Below are 22,402 nucleotides of genomic sequence, written 5' to 3'. Positions count from 1 at the left end.
AGGTCACCACGTTTCTTTCCATAAGTACAAACTTTGAATCACGTCTAAATCCCATTGCTATTGAAAGGCCCGCCTGACTCAGCCTGATGTTTATTTTACTTTCTTTATGCATGAGTATGAATGTTGTGCTGTCATTCTCATGCTACAACCTTCCCTAGTCACACTCCTGTGTAGACAGGTAGTATCTATTAGTTGTCTAGGTAGACTGGAAACTATACCCAACAGGTGTGATTCTCAAATTCATCTAGGATCTGTTTCGAAACAAGATTGCTGGCTAGATGTTTCAATTCTTACTGGTCGCACGTTACCTCTACGAAGCGCAGAATTGGTGTTACCTCTAGGTACCTGTTTCTTCTTTAACAGTGCGGCGGCTACAAGGCCATCCCAGCCATCATCCACTACCGTGCTAGGCAAACCAAAAAAAGGTCGACACGATATTGACCGCTTATGCAATTATGCACCCCAAGTGGAATTTATCTTGCCGTAGGCATCCACCTCAGGTAGGAGACTAGAGAAGAGCCATCACAGGAAGAGGGGCACCAGTCAAATTAGCGCAAATTCCTTGGTGAACAGCCGAGGACTCGGGTAGGACGTGCTTGGCACTTGGCGCTGTCAACTAGCGTCTCACCATGATCCGAGCGGCGATCCTGCTTATTAGGGCGAGCCGGAGAGAAGATGGAACAGGCGTGGGACCGCGTGAAGGGCTCACGCACACGCACACGCACCCGGATGCCGCAGCTTGCATGCATAGCCTGGGGCCAGCCTGTATGTGATGGCTCTATCAGACGGCTGCGTTGCACCTTCAGGCCCCCCCGCACCCCCTAACCCATGGGCGGGATCAACCCCTGGGCGGGGTCGTTTGGAAACGGCCCAATTGCGATGATTTTGTTGGGCAATCGGCATATTCCAGGCCATCAGACACTGTCCAACAAGCACGGAAGGAATTGGCCAGTTGACGCGTCCCGTAATTCGCACGTTGATCGTTCGGCTAGTGCTCTACTTTGCACTGCCGGCGACGTCATGGGTTTTGACCGGGGCGCAATTGACCAACTGGCTCGTAGACCCACCACAGACCGAGATATGGCCGGGTCCCATCGATGGTATAACAATGTTTGGGGGTGTCGGTAAGAATCGAGTATCATAGCAACACTTCAAATTTCCTTTTCTGGGAGATTATGGAATAGGGACCGTGTCGGTGCCATCGCGGGTCCGATGCAGGGGTTGACGCACGGTGGCGACAGCGGCGTTCTGTGGCGGGGAAAAATCTGAGCATCCGCGAATCTGCGAGGCCGCGATAGCTCCGTCGCCAGGCCAAGAATCTCTGGCTGGCTAGACGTTTGCCAGGCGCCACGGTGGGGACGGGGCTTGACCGGGGGTGGGTGGTGGTGGATGGCGGCGCCATTGGTGGAGCTGTGGAGAGACCCGAATTGTTGGCTATTTCAGCAACGGTAGGCACCAAACGTACATTTGCACTGGCATTGTTCCGTGGGATAGGGATCCTGCCCAGTGGTCCGCCTTGGCTGCGAGCTGCAAAACTGCGAACTATGAAGCTCGGGCTGGACACCCTGCGGAGGCAGGGGGCAGTTTCCAACACCATCATGGATGATACTCAGAGTGCTCCGTAGTACGAACGAAGGCCAGAATCGTCATCCAAATGAATCCTTTCCCGATAATGATAGACCTCTCCTAATCTCGACCCTTAATTACGCATCATAGAATCCGTGCAGAGCCCAGACTTCGCCTTCGTCGACCCACCGCGGCCCACCAAGTTTCATCGTCGGTCGCTGCTGGCCAAAAAACGATCTTTGCTCTTCGTGCTCTTCGTCTTTCTCCTTGTCTAGTCTGCTGCTCATCCTCCTTCTCCCCACTGTCTCTATCGCGCTTGTCGCTCTGCATTCGTTTCGAGTGACCCTCCGCCCTCCGATGCTCCGGTGATTCACCAACCTTCGCCCTCACCCGCCATACACATCCTCCTCATTCTCATTCTTAATTCTGTACTTGCTATCGATCGTCCTGCATACCGACCGACCGACCCGAATACCTGGCACATCCCCTGCCTCTCCCCACCTGTCACTCTCCTGGTAGAGCTGGGTAACGCGCCGGCTCTACCCCACATTCTTTCGATCGGCCTGGTGCCATTATGTCCAGCCCCGTGGACGAGCGCAAGACCTTCCACTTGCAGGAGAAGCAAGGAGAGAAACGCTCCGATTCCGATGAGGTGACGCCGACCTCGGACGACGGCACCTATATCCACGATGCCAACCCCGTAGGCCGGGAAAACCTCTTGAGAGTCAACACCTCCATCCGCGAGGACGATGGCGCTCCCATAATGAGCACACCCTCGGCACGTCGCGAGCAAGCGACCCGTCTGGAGGATGATTTGATGCTGTTACAGGCGGAGCGCGTGGCCTCGCGTTCGACCCAGGGCGACAATGGCGACGAGCGGGGCTCGATGAGTCGGTCCCGGTCGCGCCGGAGCGAGGCCATCGACGAGTTCGACGAGGCGACGAATCCTCTACATGAAAAGGCCGCCGTCTACAAACCCCCCGAGAACCCCAATACCAAGCTTTCGGCCTTCGTGAAGAAAATCCACCAGTCCAGCTTCCTAATTCGATACCTAACATATATCGCCCCGGTGGTTCTGCTTCTCTTGATTCCCTTGCTCTTTGGAGCTTTGAAGTTCCCCAATGCGAGTGTTGGTGGTGTGAAACTGATGTGGTTTTCGATCTGGCTGGAAATTGTTTGGTTAACTCTGTGGGCTGGCCGAGTAAGTTGCAATGTGGAGGCGGACGCGCAATGAGGAGGCCATGATCGCTAATGCGACTGTTCGCTTAGATCGTCGGAAAGGGGATTCCCCCCGTGGTTGGTGTCCTGGCCAGCATCTTCACCAACAACGCGAAGAAATGGCGCGACATGGCCAAGCAGCTCGAATTGCATGCCGCTCTTTTCTTCTGGTGGCTCGGCGTGGAGATTTCCTTCCTGCCGACCATGAAGAACCACCATGTGGACGGCGACCATGGCACCCGCAGTTGGGAGAGCACTGCTAACAAGATCATCATCGTGATCTTCGTTTGGACTATCATGAACCTGATTGAGAAGATCATCATCCAGCTTATCGCGATCAGCTTCCACCTGCGCACCTACGCCGACCGCATTGAGCTCAACAAGTTCCAGATCGGCAGCTTGGTGAAGTTGTACGCCTGGTCGCGTGACCGGATCGAGGAGACCGACGAGGCCTTTCAGATGAAAACCGAAAAGACACCCCCGGGAACCAGGACCCCCTTGCATTATGCCGGCAAAGCTCACAAAGTTGCTAAGGGCGCCTTGAATAAAGCCGGGAACAAGGTCGCCGATATGGCTGGGGCCGTTGCGGCGGACTTCACCGGTCGCACGGCTCAATACAGCTCGGACCCCTACCAGGTCGTACTTACTCTGTTGCGAAGCACCTCGGGTTGTCAGGTGCTGGCGCGTCGCTTGTACCGTACCTTTGTCCGTGATGGATTTGATACTGTCTTTTCTGGGGACTTGAAGGAGGCCTTTGATAACAGCGAAGAGGCCGAAGCGGCCTTTGCCATGTTTGATCGTGACATGAATGGAGATATCTCGATGGAGGAACTAGAGGCTGTGTGTGTGGACATTGGTCGTGAGCGCAAGTCGATTACTGCCTCTCTGAAGGATCTGGACTCGGTCGTGTCCAAGCTGGACGATGTGTTCATGTTCTTCGTCTTCATCGTCGCGCTGATTGTCTTCTTGTCACTCATCTCGACCTCGGCCGCCGGTGTACTTACCTCTGCTGGATCCAGTGTCCTGGCTCTTTCTTGGCTGTTCTCCGCTACGGCCCAAGAGTTTCTCCAGTCCGTCATCTTCGTCTTTGTCAAGCACCCCTTCGATGTCGGTGACCGTGTCACTATCTACGGCAATGCCGGTGACACCGGCCTAGGTGATGACTACTTCGTCAAGGAGATCACATTGCTGTACACCGAGTTCAAGAAGATGCAGGGTCACGTTGTGCAGGCACCCAACAGCTACCTGAACACCCTCTTCATTCTCAACCAGCGCCGTTCCGGTGCCCTCGCTGAAGCCATCCCGATCATCATCAAGTACGGCACTACCATCGACCAAATTGACGGCCTTCGCCAGCGTTTGCTCGAATTTGTGCGCAGTGAAAAGCGCGACTTCCAGAGTAACATCCTGACCGAGATGCGCGCCGTCACTGAAAACTTCTCCGTCACCCTGAACGTTGTCTTCTTCTACAAGTCCAACTGGCAAAACGAAGGCCTGCGTCTACAGCGCCGGAATAAGTTCATCTGCATGCTCATGATCGCCCTCCAGGAGATTGGCATCGAGGGCCCACGCATGAACCTCCAGGGCGCGAACGTTGACATCCCCTTCCACGTCAACTACAACCAGCCCATGATGGCGCCCACCCCGAAGAAGGAAGCCGATGTCCACGAGATCGAGGAGGTACCTATTGGCCACGAATCTGGTTCTATGCCCGAAAACACTGGCAGCAGCAGTGCTGTGCGCCGCCCATCCATTCTGCGCAAGGGCATGAATACTGCCGCGGCGCGCGCCCGTGGTCAGTCTGTCTCCCGCAAGCACGTCGACTTCTCTCTTGGCATGGCCGACATGTCGTCCAACGACATTATGGGCGATGTCTTTGAGGATCGCTCCGTGCGTATCGACGACGTTGTCCGCACCACCAATCGCGAAACCCAAGAGCGCCGCATCCAGGAGGCCCTGGAGGAAGAGGAGGAGCGTCGCAGCCACGGTTCTTCATCACGAATGTCTTCGCGTCACCGCCGTCCCTCGAACCTGAGCGCCCCGTCGCACGACGGCCGTCCATCGACCGACGCGCTTAGCCTTGCGAGTGGCACCTCGTCGACTCGCCACCGGTTCTTCCGACACCGCGCCAGCGTCAGCCGTGACCGGGACGATATGATGGAGCAGGGCCGTGTCGATACGACCCCTTCTGCAGCCGTGCATGAACAGCAGGAGCACCAGAGCGAGCGAACACACTAAAAATCGGTGATAGCGGTGTATGAGCGGTGACTTTCTTGAACATATTTTCCGGGACTCATTCTTTTTCTACATATCGACATTGCGGCATCATACGTGACTTGGGGGGCGTCTTTGATTATTGTGCCATATGAATTGGCTTGGCTTGGCTGTTTGCTTGTTGGTGTACATATATTCCCCCGTATTAGCATCATACACTCTTTTCCCTTCGAAGCTACACTACAGTCTACGTCTTATTAGGCTTTCTCTCTAACCTATCTCTCTCTCAATTTTTGTTCTAAGGGCAGCAGCACTCGGCTCAGGGTAGCGAATGCCGTTGACGTGCGATCAACCTTTCCTGGATATTTCCAATCCTAGTCATATACCTAGTGATGGTATGTCTGCATTCTCTTAGTTCCACAACCTCGCCCTTACATATATAAACTGGTGCAATCCATCCCTCTGATTTCATACCCGATCTTTATGCCATGAGAGGCAGCGCAATAGCGCACCCAAACACCCACGGCACCCAGGAGTCCCACTCTAGGGATAGCGAACGGGCCGTTCCGGAAGATATCGATGTTGCCACACCGGTGGCGGAAGATGAAGCGGGCGAGGACGTAGACGCCGGCTGTGAAGTCATCGAAGGCGTGGAAGATGAGCTAGTCGCAGTGTTCGATAGAGTGCCTCCGCCTGTGCTAGACGAAGTACTACCTGCCGAAGCGCTAGTTGTCTGCGCCCCGCCCGTGGTCGCGGTCTCTGTCGTGGCCGACACCCCCGTGGTCATGATCGGCCCGCCAGGATTCTCAGACGTGATATTCGGCAGCGGATTGCCAGTCAATATCGTCGTGTCCAAGACGCACACGCCGCCTATGCATGTATATCCGACTTGACAATCGCCACAGGAGCTCTCGGTGCTAGTGCTGGCGGCAGCAAGCTGGCAGCTGAGCATGAGAAGAGCGACTGCCCTTTGTGTATGCATGATGAAGTTGCTCGGGGTTAAGTTTAGGTTTGAGTGGCGATAGCGGAGTCGCACGAGAAGGGGGCTGAAGCGAATTAATATAGTTGGGAGCAGAGCAGCATAGGGTATTAACTCTATCCCTGAACTCTGAACTCTGCACTTGCACGGAGAGACGGTGGAAAGGGTAAAGGAGCGGGTGATCTACACGACCCTATGGATGTGTGGGTGGATCGTTCCTCGGGAAGGCGTTTGACCGCCATGTTTCCCCGCACTTGTTCCCTGGTTGTTTCCAGTTGAATTAGGTCGTCCAATTATGCTGGCTTATTGTATATCCATTCGACCTCTAAGCGTGCGGTTGCCACTAGCTGACCGGTCGTCTGATGCGTCTCCGGTCGCCGCTTAGCATTCACAAGCATTTTGTAGTTGGGAATTCTTGTCCTACAGGCAAGCTTGCCTTTGCCTGGTTGTCCCTTATAAATGAATGACCAGCCTCGGTCGACAGACGAAACATGGAAATCGGCTGAAGAATTGATTCGTTTCGTTCTAGGTTGAAGCCCCTTACCTGCTGTATATTGCTTTAGGTACATAGATAGATGTGACCGGCCATATATCCTCGTATTTGCAAGTAACCGTGTCAGGTATTTTTAATAACAGCTGAACTATCTTCATCATGAGTAACCTCCATAGCACTAGGATAGTATTTCAAAGGTCATCCGAATTTTAACTGTCAATTACCGAAAGCTTGGTTCGCTATAGACCATACTCAAATGGCTTGCACCATTCCACTGCCAATGATACCGAGTCTAGTTAGTCCATGATATTAGGCAAGATCTAGATGAATGTGTTGACACATGTTTCATTCCATTTTCAAACCTCATATCCCGCCTATCGATTAAAGCTCCGAGTCTATGATTTCTCCATGATCATGCTGATCGAAACCTTGATTGGCGACCGAGGGGATTTGCAAAGGACGTCTAATTATTTGAGATGACGCTGTCAGCTGCACGCTGGACACGGTGCAATTGGAAGCCCTTGTATTGTTTTGACGTCTTCCAGTTATTTACATCATACCATTCTCCTTACCGAGACAGGGGATGTACCTCTGGTACAAAGCTTAGAGTATGCGATGCCACACAACAAAAGAATCCAATCTCTAGGATGGGGATAAATCGGTTGGGGGTAGCTTATCTGGCTATACTAACTGCGGAGAGTCATGAAATCTAGGCATCTTATTTTTTTTCTCTACCGCCCAAACGTGACTCAGAGTCGGAATTCGGGTCTCTGAGCTGCAGGATCAGGCAACTTAATAGATACTCGATGCCCGAACGGTTCCGCCGCGCTATCTCGGCAATAACTCATCATCAGTCATCTGTGAGAGCCTCCTGGCCCCGGCGCCAGGCCTACTTCGGTATAGCACCCAATTGGTGTTCTCCCCCTTCCCGTAAGATAAGGAGACGCCACACCAAATCGAGCGAGTTATGCTATTACCGGCTGCCTGACTCGGGGTCCCGTCGGAGCTCGGAGTTGCAGAGCCCCTCATGGTCGGGAATACCCTTCCTTGCGGATTGAAATGATATTTGAGGCCGCTGTGCGGCTGAATTTCTTGGTTCTTGGAGTATTCATTCACCAACGCTGTGACCATGTCGTGTCCGCGGGGTAGTGACAATATATTTGGACCACGAGTTCTCGTCGACTGTCGTGCGTTTGACTTTAGCCTGCTCTTTGAAGATGCAATATTCGGAGTTCTCCTCGCTGGCGTTTTCCTAGTGTTAGCAACATGCCGACTCTTATTGCTGATCCGCGCGCCCATCAAAGTCACTTCGCATACACTTGCGACATGGAAATTGGTAGAGCAGTTATTTTGAAACCATAAGCATAAATATTGCAAGGCTAATTCGATGAACCAGACCACCCTCGCCATTTTGCTAGTCCTTCATGTTCTCCATCTAGCATTCCAGCTCCAAGCTCCCATCTTGCATACGAACGCCTCCTTAGCAGCTAGTGTGTTGCAGATTTTCACCGTTGCTTCAGCCGCATTGCTCTCATGGCTAGAAGACCAGCGCTCGGTTCGACCGTCCGACACCATGGTGCTTTATTTCTTCATTGCTAGCATTCTTGCACTGCCGCGGGCGCGAACCTTGTGGCTTCTTTCTCCAATCGTTCAAACACAAGCTATACTTTGGACATTGGTTACTATCGGTACCTTGTGTGTATTGTGCTTGGAGTCGATCCACAAAACTCAACTTCTGCACCTAGCGTATCGACAACCTAGCAAAGAGTACACGTCTAGCTTTTGGGTCCGGAGTTTTTTCACTTGGGTCCTCCCGCTGTTTCAAAGTGGATTCTCTACAATCCTCGCAATCCATGATATGCCTGAGGTGGACCGCGCGCTCCAAGGAGAGTCGGCAGAAAGACGACTAGTCAACACATGGTCAAAGAGTATGTTTTTTTCTCTGCAACTGAAGTGACGGGCCTTTGGCTAAAGCACGGGTTACAGGCAAGCATGCTCAAAAGCACAAATTAATTCATGTAACTTTCCGTGCATATCTTTGGCCGTTTGTGAGTGCAGTGGTGCCTCGACTGTGTTTGACGGCCTTCAAGTTTTGCCAACCTTTTCTTATCTCGGCGACACTGAACTTCATCAGTGATTCCTCGACAGCAGAAAACAAGTATTACGGACCTTCCTTGGTGGGCGCGTTTGTATTGACATATCTCGGAATGGCTGTAGGTTGCTCTGATTCCCAGGCTGCTCTTTCACAGTACCAAGGTTTCCACATCCGGGACTAAACTTCCGATCTAGATATCGACCGCCGTCTATTGGCGCCAGACATTCCGTTTCAATACCACCATCCGAGCCGGCCTCATCTCATTAATCTATAAGCAAACGAATAAGCTCCAAAGGGGTGATTTCAAATCAGAATCAGCTATCACGCTCATGGGCACCGATGTGGAACGAATCGTCAAGCACTTTTGGAGTATTCACGAAGCGTGGGCAGGACCTGTAGATGTTTCCATTGGCCTCTTTCTTCTAGCCCGGCAATTGGGTGTGGCTTGCTTGATTCCTGCACTCATTTCCATCTGTATGAACACCTGGAGAAGTTGTCGGAACCCGTGCTGACATTATTCCAGTTGTCGTGCTGGCGACGATTCCGGTTTCAAAAAAGTCCGGCACGGCTCAGAAACGTTGGATCGAGCGAGTTCAGACACGCCTGACCACAACGTCCAGCATGTTGCACGATATGAAATCTGTGAAGATGCTTGGTCTCGGCGAAAAGCTTTATGCTTCCGTGTCTAGCCTACGCCAGGTCGAATTGCAAGTGTCACAAAAGTTCCGTGTCTTGCTAATCTGGCAGATAGCGTTATGTATGTCTTCCGTTTCCTCAGAGGAGTCAGTAAACTGATCAACTTCATTCTATAGCTAATATGCCCGTGTCATTTGCACCGTTTGCTACTTTTGCCATATATGCGATTGTTCAGGCAGCCCGGGGCGGCCAGTCGATTTTGACAAACCGCATGTTCACTTCCCTCTCGTTAATCTCACTGATGACAGACCCACTGGTCATTTTCATTCAAACACTTCCATCACTTTGGGAGTCCGTCTCTTGCTTTAGCCGAATCGAGAAATATTGTACCAAGGCACCTATGGACACCTCGGACGAGTCTCCAATCGCCGGAGAGGCAGTAGAGCTGTCCTCAAACGCATTCTCAAATCCATCTTTCGCCTCGGAGATTGAGTTCCAAAATGCCAGCTTTTCATGGACCCAAGATGGACCTCTTGTGCTGCATAATCTGAGCTTTGCGATTCAAAGAGGAGAAATCATTGTGATCATCGGGCCCGTTGGTAGTGGTAAGAGTACACTGTTGGAAAGCTCCCTAGGTGAAACAGCATTGAAGAATGGGTCAATGTCACCGTATCCAACGAGCGTGGCGTATTGTCCCCAGACACCATGGATCATGAATGATACCATTCGTCAAAACATTCTGGGTCCAGCTACTTATGATCCAAAGTGGTACAATTTTGTTATCTGGGCTTGTGCATTGGAAGTCGACTTGGAGAACATTGTCGGTGGTGATCTTTCTAAAGCCGGGAGTTCGGGTATCACGCTGAGTGGTGGTCAGAAACAGAGGATTGTTAGTATTTTGGCGACGGCTAATCATAAGGCCATTCTATTCAGGTTACTGACATCTTGTAGTCCCTGGCTCGGGCGGTTTACTCACGAGCGCCCACGTTGGTCCTCGACGATGTATTCAGTGGCCTCGACACGAAGTCTATCGCTGCCATTTCAACTCGCCTGATGGCACCAAATGGACACTTCCGAGAATCCGGAAGAACCGTCATGCTCGCAACACACAACCATCGCCTGCTGCCATTTGCTGATAAAGTTATCGTTCTAGAGACTGGGAAGATATCTGCCATTGGACCCTACGAGGAAATTCATTCCAAATTGCCACAGGGCCTTCTTAGCCATGATAGTGATGATTCACCCATTGAGCAAGCCCCAGTGGCCGGAAGCCAGGAGCCTCTACCTCAACTTACCGAGATAAAGAGCAACGTTAATGAAGAGGCTGTTGAGCTGAAAAAAACACGTCGAGATGGAAAATGGTCCGTGTATTCGTATTATTTTCAATCTGCGGGATGGGCACTTATGGTCTCCATGATCACGTCTACTGCTGTCTGCGGCTTCACAGAAAGATTCTCAAGTCCGTGAGCCCCCAATTCTTGTTAGCCAGTCGTATTCTAACGATTGAATAGTTGTCTGGCTCCAACAATGGTCAAGCGCGAATGAACAAAACCCGGACCAGCGCCCTGGAAAGTATATTGGGGTTTACGCGTTACTTGTTGGCATGTCAATATTTTGTGTTGTCTTCTCATGCTGGTATTTCTTCTCTTGTTATTCGTGTTACTTTTCAGAATCACTAACTGCGACCAAACCTAAAGGGCCCTTTTTGTTCGCATTATTAACAATACCGGCCGAAATATGCATTCTCACCTCCTCAAAACTACTCTGGAGTATGTCCCCATGACCGATTTTATTATTTAACCTATCAGAATTGAAGGAGGCTTACATCTATGAACAATTTCAGTGCCCCTCTTAGCTTTTTCCAGAAGACCGATACAGGCTTGACGATCAATCGGTGAGTGTTGGCCCTGGAGGGCGAGGAGCCTGTCATTAACACTTCATAGATTCAGCCAGGACTTGGAGCTTATCGACATGGATCTTCCAATTCAGGCCGTTAATACAAATATTTGTAAGTCTTTTTGTTCCAGTCGAAAATTCTCAAGCGCAGTTGGTCTTATTCTACCTGCCAGCCTTGGCGAACTGCTTTGTTCAGCTCATTATCCTCTGCGTCATGGGAAAATACCTTGCCATAACCGTCCCCGCTCTTGGAATCATCCTGTTCTTTGTTCAAAGTTACTACTTGCGAACCTCTCGCCAAGTGCGATTGCTGGATATCGAAGCCAAATCTCCACTTTTCACCCACTTCATGGAAACTATGCAGGGAATTACGGTCATTAGGGCAATGCGATGGCAACCGCTTTTCCAAGCTCGGCTTCAGAGGCTCCTCAACCAATCGCAAAAGCCATTTTACATGCTCTTCTGTATCCAACAGTGGCTTCAATTGGTTCTAGACTGTATCGTGATGGCACTTGCCGTCATCCTTGTATCTCTGGTGGTCTCTTTCAGGGCCCAATTCAGTGTCGGTTCTATTGGTGTTGCCCTCAACCTGATTCTCGCCTTCAATCAGGACCTCATGCAGTTTATCAAGTCCTGGACAGTTCTTGAAACTTCCATTGGGGCGGTGGCACGTATTCAGGACTTTGTGGAAAGTACTCCATCGGAAGAGCAGCAGCATGAGGAGACACCGCCTATTCCAACCCAATGGCCGGGGCGTGGGGAGTTAGTCTTCGACCGCGTCGTAGCTTCCTATAGGTGAGTCGTTCGTGTGAATGTACTTTTCCTTACATTTCAAAATAAGCTAACTATTCTTCAGCCGCAAATCTCCGCCTGTCTTGAATGAGCTGTCTCTTGCTATTCAGTCAGGTCAGAAAGTTGCTGTTTGTGGCCCATCTGGTAGCGGTAAGACATCCCTGATCCTCGGATTGTTACAAATGATCGACTTGCGGGAAGGCACCATTACAGTCGATGGTGTAGATCTATCCACTCTAGCATGCAGTACAGTACGATCCAGAATCAATGTGGTGCCTCAAGAACCCTTCTTCATGCCTGGAACATTGCGATTCAATTTGGACCGGGATCTGGAGCATACCCCGGTCTCCGACACACAGCTTATCAAAGCCCTTAATGCTGTCGGTCTATGGAAGAAGGTCTGCGCCAATGGTCACGGAGGCGGGGAGTTGGACCAGCCACTATCAATCTCAGATTGGTCCATGGGGGAGAGACAGCTGCTTTCATTAGCACGAGCGTTGGTCATGAAGAGTCCAATCCTGGTTCTAGATGAAGCTACAAGCAGGCAAGTTTTACCTCTCAGTCTGCAGTTTCCAGTCATCTGTACTAACATGCACCATGTCATGATTTAGTGTGGATTGGGAAACCGAGGCCACTATGCAGGCTATTATTGAGCGGGAATTTACTTCTCAGACAGTGATTTCGGTCATGCACCGACTTCGCTATGTCGAGCAATATGATCGAGTTGCTCTGATGAAGCACGGTCGGCTCGTTGAATATGGTAGCCCTCAAGAGCTTCTGGCAAAGCCTTCAGAATTCCAGACTTTTTACCAGGCGAAAGGGCACTAAGATGTATCTATGAAGTGGTGGCGTTACGTTGCAAGATAGGGCAAACTGAGGGGGCGGAAAGCATGAAGGGCGGGTTATAAGTGGGGCATGTAGCATGTTCCAAATCGTATGTACTAGAGCGCCATATCTTTGAGACCATGGAAAGATTTCAGAATGCGTCGGCCATTGCAGTGACAAATAGTGTGGATAGATGGTGGGAAGACTGAGGAAACATTTGCACTACCACTGTACAAATCTCGAGTTCATATAAGCAACACAAAATTGCATACTAAAACGTAGGGAATGTGGTCTCATGCGTGATGTTTGTATCACTTGCGAACGGTAAGTTACCCCTCCATGGTAAGTCACGCGGGTCTTGACAGTCACAGATTCGCCCATGGATTCTCAGGGGCTATCCCAGAGTAGAAACAAGTTATCCAAAAGCAACTATCATATGCACGTACATTTCGCCGGCGCTTGTATAAGTCCGCTGATTCGGTGTCGGTGGATCCATCAGACTAACAGCCTGCCGCCCTCGGATAAATCCCTGGCCCCATTGTTAGGCGCTAGGAACCTTAGCCACCAATCGATTACCACCACCCAACGGAGAGCGAAAGCGCATACAAAAAGGGGGAACTTCGCTTCATATCGCAAGTTTTGCTACAAGCAAGAATTGAAATCCTCAAATACCAGCCATGTCATGTTCTCAGCGCCCTCGATCGCAAATGGTCGCAATAATACCTCTCCTTCTGGCTTTAATCCCATCAACTACGGCAAACTGTTATTGGCCCAACGGCGGTGTTGCTGGAAACTACGTTACCTGTCCTAATAGCAAGGTCTGCTGTCTCAAAGGCGAGGCTTGTCTCTCAAACGGGTTCTGTTACGCTGCAAGATACAACGTTGCATATCGCGGTGCCTGCACCGATACATCGTGGCCGATTGCCGAATGCCCTCGAGCATGTTATGACAGTAAGGGACAAATCTCTAGTGTTGTCTTCAGTTGTTCTTTCCGGACAAACTAACTGTGTATCTGTTCTCTATAGCAATCACAGACCAGTGGGCTAATCTCTTGACATGCTCCGGTACCGCGAGAGGCAACTTTACGTGCAGTAAAGCCGTCGACGGCAAAACTGCCTGCGAACAAAATGTGGAAACATGGATGTGGGAGGGAGACTCTGGTGTGAATGTGACCGCCGCCCAGGATGGTCTCTCGTCAACTTCGTCCACGGCATCATCGAGCGCGACCTCCAGCTCACCATCCGCTACGCTCGCGTCGCTTTCATCCGCAAATACCTCGGCATCCGCCGCGGAGAAATCGTCTTCGGGTACATCAAGCAGCTCAGCGATTGCCCTCGGGGCGGGATTGGGTGCGGGCCTAGGCGTGCCTCTGGTACTTGCTATGGCACTTCTAGTATATTTCTGCATTCGAATGCGACGTCGATCCTGCGTCACTAGTCACATCCAAGACACCAATTGGACGGCAAATGGGCATTATTTGGGCCCAGTAATAACTACCCGGGAGGCGCCGCGTGAGCCCTTCGAGCTGGTGGGCTCAAAACACGATCGAGATCGCTCCGAACTACATGGATAAGTGCATGAATGGATTGACGCGCAGGGAGACTTTCTGCGTCAGCATTACCCATCAGACCGTTGTTATCATTGTCTCTTTATATTATACCCTATGCTTGAACCGATCAGCTGGTATGGTTATCAGGCAGAAATGCTAGTAGAGTTTACATACCTAGTTCTGGGATTAGGTAACCCACAGGTTCTATCCATCCTGTCATTCATTGCCCAGATTCAACGTCGGCTCAATGCAATTTACCCGGCGACTCACACCATAATTGCACAGAACGAAAGAAAAGCACGACAGAAAAGCAAGACAAAAGCAAGACCCAAAAGATATGGTCACGCAGGATCATCTTTCTTTTACCGCCACCCGCATTTACTTAATATAAGGTTGGGTGGCGATAAGCGGTTGTTCGACGCGGATCGGCAAGTGGATCATACTACAAAACGGAACTGAAATTGATAATCAACGTTTTGGGACATGTGGGTAGAAAACTTCATCAATAAACACGGGATGTATGCGTAGTGCCTACCTGGGAATTGGTGAATATGAGATTGTAGTACGTAGCTTACTGGGTTGACGAAACAGAAGGGCCGAATGTAAGTAGATTAGGTAATGTCTGGAGGGATTAAGCAACTTCATTACAGTTCAAGACGGGCGCCCGTGAGGTAGTTCCGCGGTGACCGCCAGTTTTGGTGGAGTTGGAGGCAGGTACCCGCCATTGACGTTGCCTGAATCAGGGGGCGCTCATGGACACTCTTCCACGCTCCGCTCCTCCCCCAAACCCACTTCCTAGCTGCGATCCATACCCCTTGGACCATTTACACTTGTTTACCTGTGGTTCTGCTCTCACCTGTCCTCATCCATCATGCGAGGCGAGGTAAGTTGCCCGTGTGATTGACCCCGCCCGTTGTGCTGGTGTATACTATGGTCACCCCCACCGGTTCTCCTCCCGTGAACCATACGATGCACTACGAGGTACCCTGGGTCTGCAGGCGGCTCGATCGCAATCAGATCCAAGGATGCAGTTTCACATGCTGAACATATTCAATTGAATAGGTCTGCCATCTTCATATTGGCCAGGCTGGTATCCAGCTAGGCAATGCCGCATGGGAGCTGTAGGTTCCCACAGCGCTGGTTAGGCGGGTTGACTCTCGGCATGAGCTAACAGCTTTCCTCCCGAAGTTACCTCCTCGAGCATGGCCTCAAGGCCGACGGCCATCGTGATGCCAGCATCACCGACGAAATCGGCACCAGCGGTTCCTACGAGTCCTTCTTCACAGAGACTAGGGGAGGCAAATATGTGCCCCGCTCCATCTTCGTCGACCTCGAACCTTCCGTATGAATCGCTGGAGATGCCCTGAGATAGAGGAGGCGTATGGCTAATAAAATATGGGATAGCCCATTGACGAGATCCGCACTGGCTCATACCGCGAGCTCTTCCACCCCGACCAGATGATCAGCGGCAAGGAGGATGCCGCCAACAACTGTATGTCCGTGTAACAGTCTAGATGGGGATGCACCGATCGAAGGCTCACATAACTCAGATGCTCGGGGCCACTACACTGTTGGAAAGGAGCTCTTCGAGCAGGTGAATGACTGTGTCCATCGCGTGACTGGTAACCATGATGACCCCCAAGCCGAGCTCTAAACTTCAACCCTGACCGAGATCTAGAGAACTGCGAGTCCCTCCAGGGCTTTTTGATCTTCCACTCCTTTGGTGGCGGTACCGGCTCGGGGTTCGGTGCTCTGCTGCTAGAGAGTCTCTCCCATCAGTTTCCCAAGAAGGCCAAGCTGGAATTCTCCGTGTACCCGTCGCCCCGCGTCTCGACTGCCGTCGTGGAGCCCTACAACGCCGTGCTTGCTACCCACCACACCATCGAGCACTGTGACTGTACATTCCTCGTCGACAACGAGGCCGTGTACAATATCTGCCGCCGTAATCTAGACATCCCCCGCCCAGGCTTTGAGCACTTAAACCGCCTTGTGGCCCAGGTGGTGAGCTCTATCACCTCCAGTCTGCGCTTTGACGGGGCTCTCAATGTGGACCTGGCTGAATTCCAGACCAATCTGGTGCCCTTTCCACGTATTCACTACCCTCTGATCTCGTATGCCCCGGTCATCTCAACCAATCGCAGCTCCCATGAGAGCCACAGAGTACAGGACCTCACATTCCAGTGTATGCTCACCCGCCCTCACAGGTGCACAATAATGATAGACTGACCTGAGTCTAGGCTTTGATCCCAACAACCAAATGGTGGTCTGTGACCCTACTAAGGGCCAGTACATGGCTGTCGCTATGCTGTACCGCGGCGACGTTGTTCCCCGCGACTGCACCCAGGCCGCCGCCGCACTTAAGGCCAAGTCTACCTTCCACCTTGTCGATTGGTCCCCCACCGGCTTCAAGCTGGGAATTAATTACCACAAGCCGATGCGTGTTCCCGATAGCGAGCTGGCTCCCGTCGACCGTTCCGTCAGCATGCTCTCGAACACCACGGCCATCGCCGAAGCCTGGAGCCGCCTGGACCACAAGTTCGATCTCATGTATTCCAAGCGCGCGTTTGTGCACTGGTATGTTGGTGAAGGTATGGAGGAAGGTGAGTTCTCCGAGGCTCGTGAGAATCTCGCGGCCCTGGAGAAAGACTACGAGGAAATCGTAGCCGACTCGAGCGAGCCCGAAAATGAGCCCGAGCAGGAATACTAAGTCGCTATGGACGAGCCTGCTAGTACTGGCCTTGATGACCGCACATGTCAATGCAATTTTCTGCGTTCTCCGTTTCGCGAAACCTCCTTTCATTCATGCTCTCCCGCCCTTGGATCGCTAAGAGGAATAGTATTTGACAATAGGTTAACTCTGTTGTTATATCCTCCAAATCCAAAGTGAATGACTGTTTATTCTCCTTTAAGCCCTTACCCGATATAGTGCCCTCTTCCCATGGCATTTTTGAGATTTGAAGCTACAATGACGGCATTCTGTCTCCAAACCCGCTAATCCGGGTCCTAAAGCCGTCGAAAAATTTGCAACTTCCCCCTCAACCTCTCACAATATCGCTGTCTTTTCTGCAGCGTGCGTATTGTCTGATGGAGGTGGCAGGCCGCGCTAGTTTCCGCGCTACATTTCATCGCAATGTGCATAGCATCCCACTTGAACTTTAGTAATACGACTAGCGGTGTTGCCTCGGCATTCCAATCTAGGGGGTTGCAATTTCTAGAACCATCATTAATGTCTTCACCGGTGATCGGCTGGGCCCAAAGCTCACTGTTTTTACGGGTGCATGTGTCTCCGTTTCTGGATGCGCCCTGCAGGCAGACTCGATCAACATGGCGATACTTGTCTGTGGTCGTCTCATTGTCGCTGTCCCAGTGCACGCTAGTGAGATGGCTGAAGCCTCCACGCTTGGTATGCTGTTTGGTCTGTTACAATGGATGTTGAGCTGGGGAGGTCTTGTTGCCCAGTGGCTGGGTGATGGGTGCTCCTTGTTGAGACTTCCTTTGAATGTGAATATTCGCTTCGAATAATTCCATTTCTTCTTCGTGTTGAACGTCGTTGCCATGATTTGCTACTTTTTCTTCCTCCCGGAGACCAAGGGTAAGACGCTGAACAGATGGACTTACTCTTCGAGATCATGGATCGAATACCTAGTGCCATCACGCTCCAGAGATAAACAAAACGATGGGAATATGTACGTGCCATAGTATAGTTCTCCGGATTCTCGTTTGACGTATGGCACAGCGGGGATTGTTCTCGCCATTTCCTCCTGTAAATTGTCATGCATCTCGACATTTCGCCTCGTGCTTTGGTAGAAAACGTGGGGGGAGTATGAAAGTGCGTATGAACCGATCGCAATGAGTGAGGACGTGCCCCATTGGTTGCCGGAGTAGCCAATCGGAGGCAGTTCTCCCCTGGCGTCGCAGGCATGGGCCGGGCTCCCATTGGCCGAGTCCTCAATGGGAACGATCTCCAATAGTCGCCTTGAGACTCCTCATGACGACATCGGATCTTCTCTTGAGTGTTGCATTCCGCATAAATACGCGAGCTGACCATTCGAGGCGGTTTGCCTGGAATATACGTCTAGGTATATGTGGACCCGAGGTCAAGTCTTCGAACGTAGTCTGGAGGTCTTCGGGCCCTTTAAATAGGAGTTGTGGCTCCCATGAGAAATATAGCTTGAAAGAGGCACTCCCATCTTTCCAGAACCGTTCTTCCCTCCCTGCCTTTTTGTAGTCAGTCTGCAGAATATTTCCGCACAATATATCTTTCTCGGTCATTAAGCCTTGGAAACTGCAGTCCGCGAGGACTTTCGTCTTCGTGAATGCTTCCATCATAGACCCGATGCAAGGCAAATTGATCCACAATGCCACTGTCAAGATATCAGGAGGGAAGACCGCTCGAATCGTCAGCACAGACTCAACTACAGCAAAGTCGGGCTTCCCCAAGACCGAAGTTATCGACCTCAGCGGAAAGTATCTGGCCCGGGCTTCATCGATTGCCATGTGCATATCGCGGTGGTTCCCGGGGAGGTAGACCTACGTGCCTACAAGTACATGACTGAGCGAATCAGCCTTCTCCGACAGCCGCACGTCCTCAAGACCATGCTAGAGTGCGGATTCACGTCAGATTAGAGACTGTGGCGGTGCGAGTTTGGCCATGAAAGAGGTCATTGAGGAGAGAGTGGTGCCGGGCCTTCGACTTTCCATTGCTGGGTTTGCGCTCTCCCAGACAGGCGGGCATGGTGATATGCGCGGCCCGCACGAGTCTCAGCTCTGCTGCGGTGGCTCTGTCTCCGGTATTAGCAAGATCGTGGATGGCCCAGCCCCGTGCTCCAAATACGCACGCGACGAGCTTCAGCAGGGTGCAGACTACATCAAGATCATGGATGGAGGCGGCGTGGCAAGTCCGACCGTCCGCATCGAGCATGTGCAGTTTTCAGATGAGGAGATCAAGGCCATCGTGACGGTTGCCCACAGCGCCGGCACATACGTGACGAGCCACAGCTACACGGCCCAAGCTATTCAGCAGGCCATCAAGCTCGGCGTTCGGGGCATTGAACACGGCAACCTCCTCGACTTGGAAACCGCGCAGTTGATCCCTGAGAAGGGCACGTTCTTGACGCCGACTCTCATTGCTCACGTCAGGTCGAAGCAAATGAACTTTCTGCTGCCGGATGGTGCGGCGAAGAACGACAAAGTTCTCGAGAGGGGATTGAGGGCGATGAGGATGGCTGTTGACGCTGATGTCACGGTGTGCTTTCGCACTGATCTTCTGGGGCCGATGCACTTTGCGCAAAGCAAAGAATTCTCGCTTCGCAGCAAGGATTTGACTCCTATCCAGAACTTGCGGAATGTAACTATTAATGTGCCTCGTCTTCTCATGCCAGAAACTAGGCTCGGTCAGGTCCGAGAGGGCTTTGCAGCGGATCTGCTGGTTCTCGATTCGAACCCATTGGAGGAAATCACTGTTTTGGACTGGGCCGAAACAGAGTATCTTGGGTGTAGTCAAGGAAGGGAGAGTTGTGACATCTCGCTGGGAGAACCTGCGTGCGGAGACTTGAGCTTAAGTAATATAAATTCGTACAAGAAGATATGTTTTGCGGATGAGAAGATTCGAATAAGGAATTTTTGATATTTTGATTCGCATAGGTACATATATGTGCAAGGCAAGAAGCCCACGATTGATTTCACCGGTACACAATCTGGGATGGATCTGTTATACACGCTGTGTGCTGACCACGCCGATCAAGATGTAGAGCAAATGGACCTCATCGGAGGCTGTATGCTGTCGTTATTACAAGAGACTCTATAAATAAATGCATCACCGAGACGCTGCAACTACGGTGACTGGCAGGGGAAGGGTGGTGGTTCTGGAATAAACCTGTTCACTGATTCATGATGAGACAAGAAAATTTTAGTGATTCTTCAGGCCACCATCCTCGGAATCGAGGGAACGATGGGAGCTGCGGGAGCTGCGGGAGCTGCCCGCAAGTGGGAGACTAGAGTCGCCCAACTCACGGTAGGCACGTTCCCGAGCGACTGACTTGTCCTTGCGGATAGTAAGACAATTGATGCCTAGGAAAGTGGTGATGCGGTTGATGACCAGCACGGCCCAGTGCATGTACACCACCAAGGCAAAGAGGAAGTACAGACGCAGGTACCAAACCTCTAGCGAGTGGCCGAGAGCTGGCAGGCCAATGCGGGGCAGATTTGCCAGAAGAGCACCAAAGACGAGAGGGCCCTGCAGAACGGTCCAGTAGGGGAAGGGCTGGCGCAGCAGGTGGGCCAGGATAATCATGGTGGTCATCCGGCCAAAGACGAAGGAGATGGTCCAGCAGAACAGAACCAGGTGGTTCTCGGACAGAAGGCAGGAATAGGGCGAAAAGAGCCAGGCAACGATGCACAGGGTAAACCCAATCATGGGCACCCACTCCTTCAGCAGGGGAGTGAAAGGCAGGCCCTGCTTCCTCCGGGCAGACCAGACGTTTAAAACGCAACCCGGGAGGTGAGCAAGGAAGAAACCGCCGAGCAGAATCGGCACCCAGAGGTCCTTGACGGAGTTGTTGCCAAAAAGCTGCGGGATATTAATGAGGTCGGTAATGGGTTGCGACCAGATTTCGGGTCCCCATATTCCAGAGGCGAGCATAATGCCAATCGCAATGAGAAGACCCTCAGTGGGACCGTTAAAGTAGCCAAGGTACAAGGTGTGTGTGTGGAAAGTCTCCCAGGTCGAGAAGTACATCGCGAGGCAAGGCACCAGCGCGGTATATGCACCCAGTTGCGAAGCACCGAAGCCCATGGCCGCGGTCTCCAGCAGACTAGCCAGGGTGCAATTCAGTGAATCAATACCGTGACTGTTTTCCGTCAGCAGCATTCCCATGGGTAGGTGAGTGGAGGTACGAACTCAAACAACTCTCCCAGCCCGCTGGAAGTTCCAGTTCTGCGTGCCTGTTTACCGTCGACATTATCCAAAGTCGAATACCTGTGCCTGGTTAGTTTGGACTGCGGGAGCCGAGGCCATGGATCCACTCACATCCACACGCCAATAGCGAAACTAAAATACAACCACCAGGGCCCCTACAACAGAATATTTAGCGGAGGCCTGACTCTCGGCGTGTGCATGGCCTTACCGGGCCGATCATATCGGGCATGAATATTTCGATCAGGAACACGTTGAACACAATGAACATGAACCCGAGGAGGGTTACCATGTTGGGGGCAATCGACATTGGGAGAAGCTCGACAAAGGCATTCCACTGGGACGCAGTTCCAATATGTCAGTTATCGTAATTTATGCATGGCGCATGCATTTTGGGGCGTATCCATACGTAGTGCTTGAGGATATACCGCGAGATAAAGGACTTGTCCACGCTGGAGTATTTGTACGACTTCAGGGGCAGTAAGGCATCGTCGGAGAGCGAATCTTGGGTCTCTGCAAAACGGAACCTCACGGATCAGTAAAAGGTAACATAGAATTAATTTCACATATTGCCCGCAGTCAACTCACCTTGGACCATTCGCCAAATCACGCTCATATTGAAGGTTGGCGCCGCGTCGCGTCAACGCTTTCAAGGTCCTTGAAGCGGGGTTGTAAACTAGAACGACACCTCGGCTGAAAGGAGGCCTGCGAGGAAGACAAAACAGGAGTGAAGAAACCGGCACGATCTAAGCTGTAACATGCGCAAAAACCAAGTTGCTGCGACCCAAAAATAACGAGTAAAAGCCAAGTCGTTGGAACGTTTCCAACAAGGGTTTTTCAGCCGTAAATCACGTGCCGCCCTCCGCAAATGGAACGCGAGGCTGCGATGCTCCACCAAGAAGGTTGACTCGGCCACCGGAGATTGTCTGCTTCGCCCAGTCGCGCTCGTGTCCACCCTCTGAGAACTTGCGGCTGTGATCCTTCGATTACTTTGCGCCGACGGCCGCTAACGTGACTCTATTCCGGCCATCGCTCACGCATCCCTCGGATTGTTGATACGGTCCGCCCAGGAGCTTCATTCGCGCGCATTGCATCACAATTCACGCCATCACCACCCTTGCTCAGTTGTCGCGCCCCTTTGGCTCTAGTCGCGCGCAGGCGTTGGATGGACATGACGCTTGGTGGTTCTCGCAGCGCCCTCTGCGCATCTCGACAGTGAGGGTATT

At 51.7% G+C, this 22,402-nt stretch overlaps 9 protein-coding genes across 9 annotated transcripts; 7 read left to right on the top strand and 2 right to left on the bottom strand.

Moving 5' to 3' along the window:
- Positions 1-2,140: 2,140 nt before the first annotated feature.
- N7482_008950 (Mechanosensitive ion channel family) lies at positions 2,141-5,022 on the top strand (the record flags this gene model as incomplete). Its single annotated transcript, XM_056691074.1, has 2 exons — positions 2,141-2,767; positions 2,836-5,022. 2 exons carry the CDS (start codon positions 2,141-2,143, stop codon positions 5,020-5,022), a joined length of 2,814 nt encoding a protein of 937 aa, XP_056540839.1.
- A 464-nt stretch (positions 5,023-5,486) lies between these two features.
- Positions 5,487-5,891, top strand: N7482_008949 (uncharacterized protein; the record flags this gene model as incomplete). Its single annotated transcript, XM_056691073.1, has 1 exon — positions 5,487-5,891. The coding sequence occupies one exon, from the start codon at positions 5,487-5,489 to the stop codon at positions 5,889-5,891; it is 405 nt and encodes a 134-aa protein (XP_056540838.1).
- A 1,687-nt stretch (positions 5,892-7,578) lies between these two features.
- On the bottom strand, positions 7,579-8,045 carry N7482_008948 (uncharacterized protein; the record flags this gene model as incomplete). Its single annotated transcript, XM_056691072.1, has 2 exons — positions 7,579-7,722; positions 7,941-8,045. 2 exons carry the CDS (start codon positions 8,043-8,045, stop codon positions 7,579-7,581), a joined length of 249 nt encoding a protein of 82 aa, XP_056540837.1.
- Positions 8,046-8,328: 283 nt separating this feature from the next.
- N7482_008947 (uncharacterized protein) lies at positions 8,329-12,717 on the top strand (the record flags this gene model as incomplete). Its single annotated transcript, XM_056691071.1, has 13 exons — positions 8,329-8,398; positions 8,445-8,683; positions 8,760-9,039; positions 9,089-9,322; positions 9,378-10,090; positions 10,153-10,660; positions 10,713-10,836; positions 10,899-10,970; positions 11,045-11,095; positions 11,145-11,209; positions 11,271-11,892; positions 11,954-12,457; positions 12,501-12,717. 13 exons carry the CDS (start codon positions 8,329-8,331, stop codon positions 12,715-12,717), a joined length of 3,699 nt encoding a protein of 1,232 aa, XP_056540836.1.
- Positions 12,718-13,421: 704 nt separating this feature from the next.
- On the top strand, positions 13,422-14,287 carry N7482_008946 (uncharacterized protein; the record flags this gene model as incomplete). The annotated part of the gene is made up of 2 exons (XM_056691070.1): positions 13,422-13,665; positions 13,740-14,287. 2 exons carry the CDS (start codon positions 13,422-13,424, stop codon positions 14,285-14,287), a joined length of 792 nt encoding a protein of 263 aa, XP_056540835.1.
- An 847-nt stretch (positions 14,288-15,134) lies between these two features.
- N7482_008945 (tubulin alpha chain) lies at positions 15,135-16,970 on the top strand (the record flags this gene model as incomplete). Its single annotated transcript, XM_056691069.1, has 7 exons — positions 15,135-15,146; positions 15,326-15,384; positions 15,452-15,605; positions 15,668-15,755; positions 15,814-15,885; positions 15,942-16,445; positions 16,501-16,970. 7 exons carry the CDS (start codon positions 15,135-15,137, stop codon positions 16,968-16,970), a joined length of 1,359 nt encoding a protein of 452 aa, XP_056540834.1.
- Positions 16,971-17,587: 617 nt separating this feature from the next.
- On the top strand, positions 17,588-17,785 carry N7482_008944 (general substrate transporter; the record flags this gene model as incomplete). Its single annotated transcript, XM_056691068.1, has 1 exon — positions 17,588-17,785. One exon carries the CDS (start codon positions 17,588-17,590, stop codon positions 17,783-17,785), a length of 198 nt encoding a protein of 65 aa, XP_056540833.1.
- A 1,129-nt stretch (positions 17,786-18,914) lies between these two features.
- Positions 18,915-20,069, top strand: N7482_008943 (metal-dependent hydrolase family protein; the record flags this gene model as incomplete). The annotated part of the gene is made up of 2 exons (XM_056691067.1): positions 18,915-19,747; positions 19,907-20,069. The coding sequence occupies 2 exons, from the start codon at positions 18,915-18,917 to the stop codon at positions 20,067-20,069; spliced, it is 996 nt and encodes a 331-aa protein (XP_056540832.1).
- Positions 20,070-20,171: 102 nt separating this feature from the next.
- Positions 20,172-21,792, bottom strand: N7482_008942 (uncharacterized protein; the record flags this gene model as incomplete). Its single annotated transcript, XM_056691066.1, has 6 exons — positions 20,172-21,111; positions 21,162-21,239; positions 21,291-21,334; positions 21,388-21,513; positions 21,586-21,689; positions 21,765-21,792. The coding sequence occupies 6 exons, from the start codon at positions 21,790-21,792 to the stop codon at positions 20,172-20,174; spliced, it is 1,320 nt and encodes a 439-aa protein (XP_056540831.1).
- Positions 21,793-22,402: the final 610 nt, after the last annotated feature.

This window comes from Penicillium canariense (assembly GCF_028826845.1).
Source record: "Penicillium canariense strain IBT 26290 chromosome Unknown utg000006l_segment0_segment0, whole genome shotgun sequence".
Classification (NCBI taxonomy): Eukaryota; Fungi; Ascomycota; class Eurotiomycetes; order Eurotiales; family Aspergillaceae; genus Penicillium; species Penicillium canariense.
Note: the sequence above shows the minus strand (reverse complement) of the source record. Positions and strands in the feature narration are given on the sequence as shown.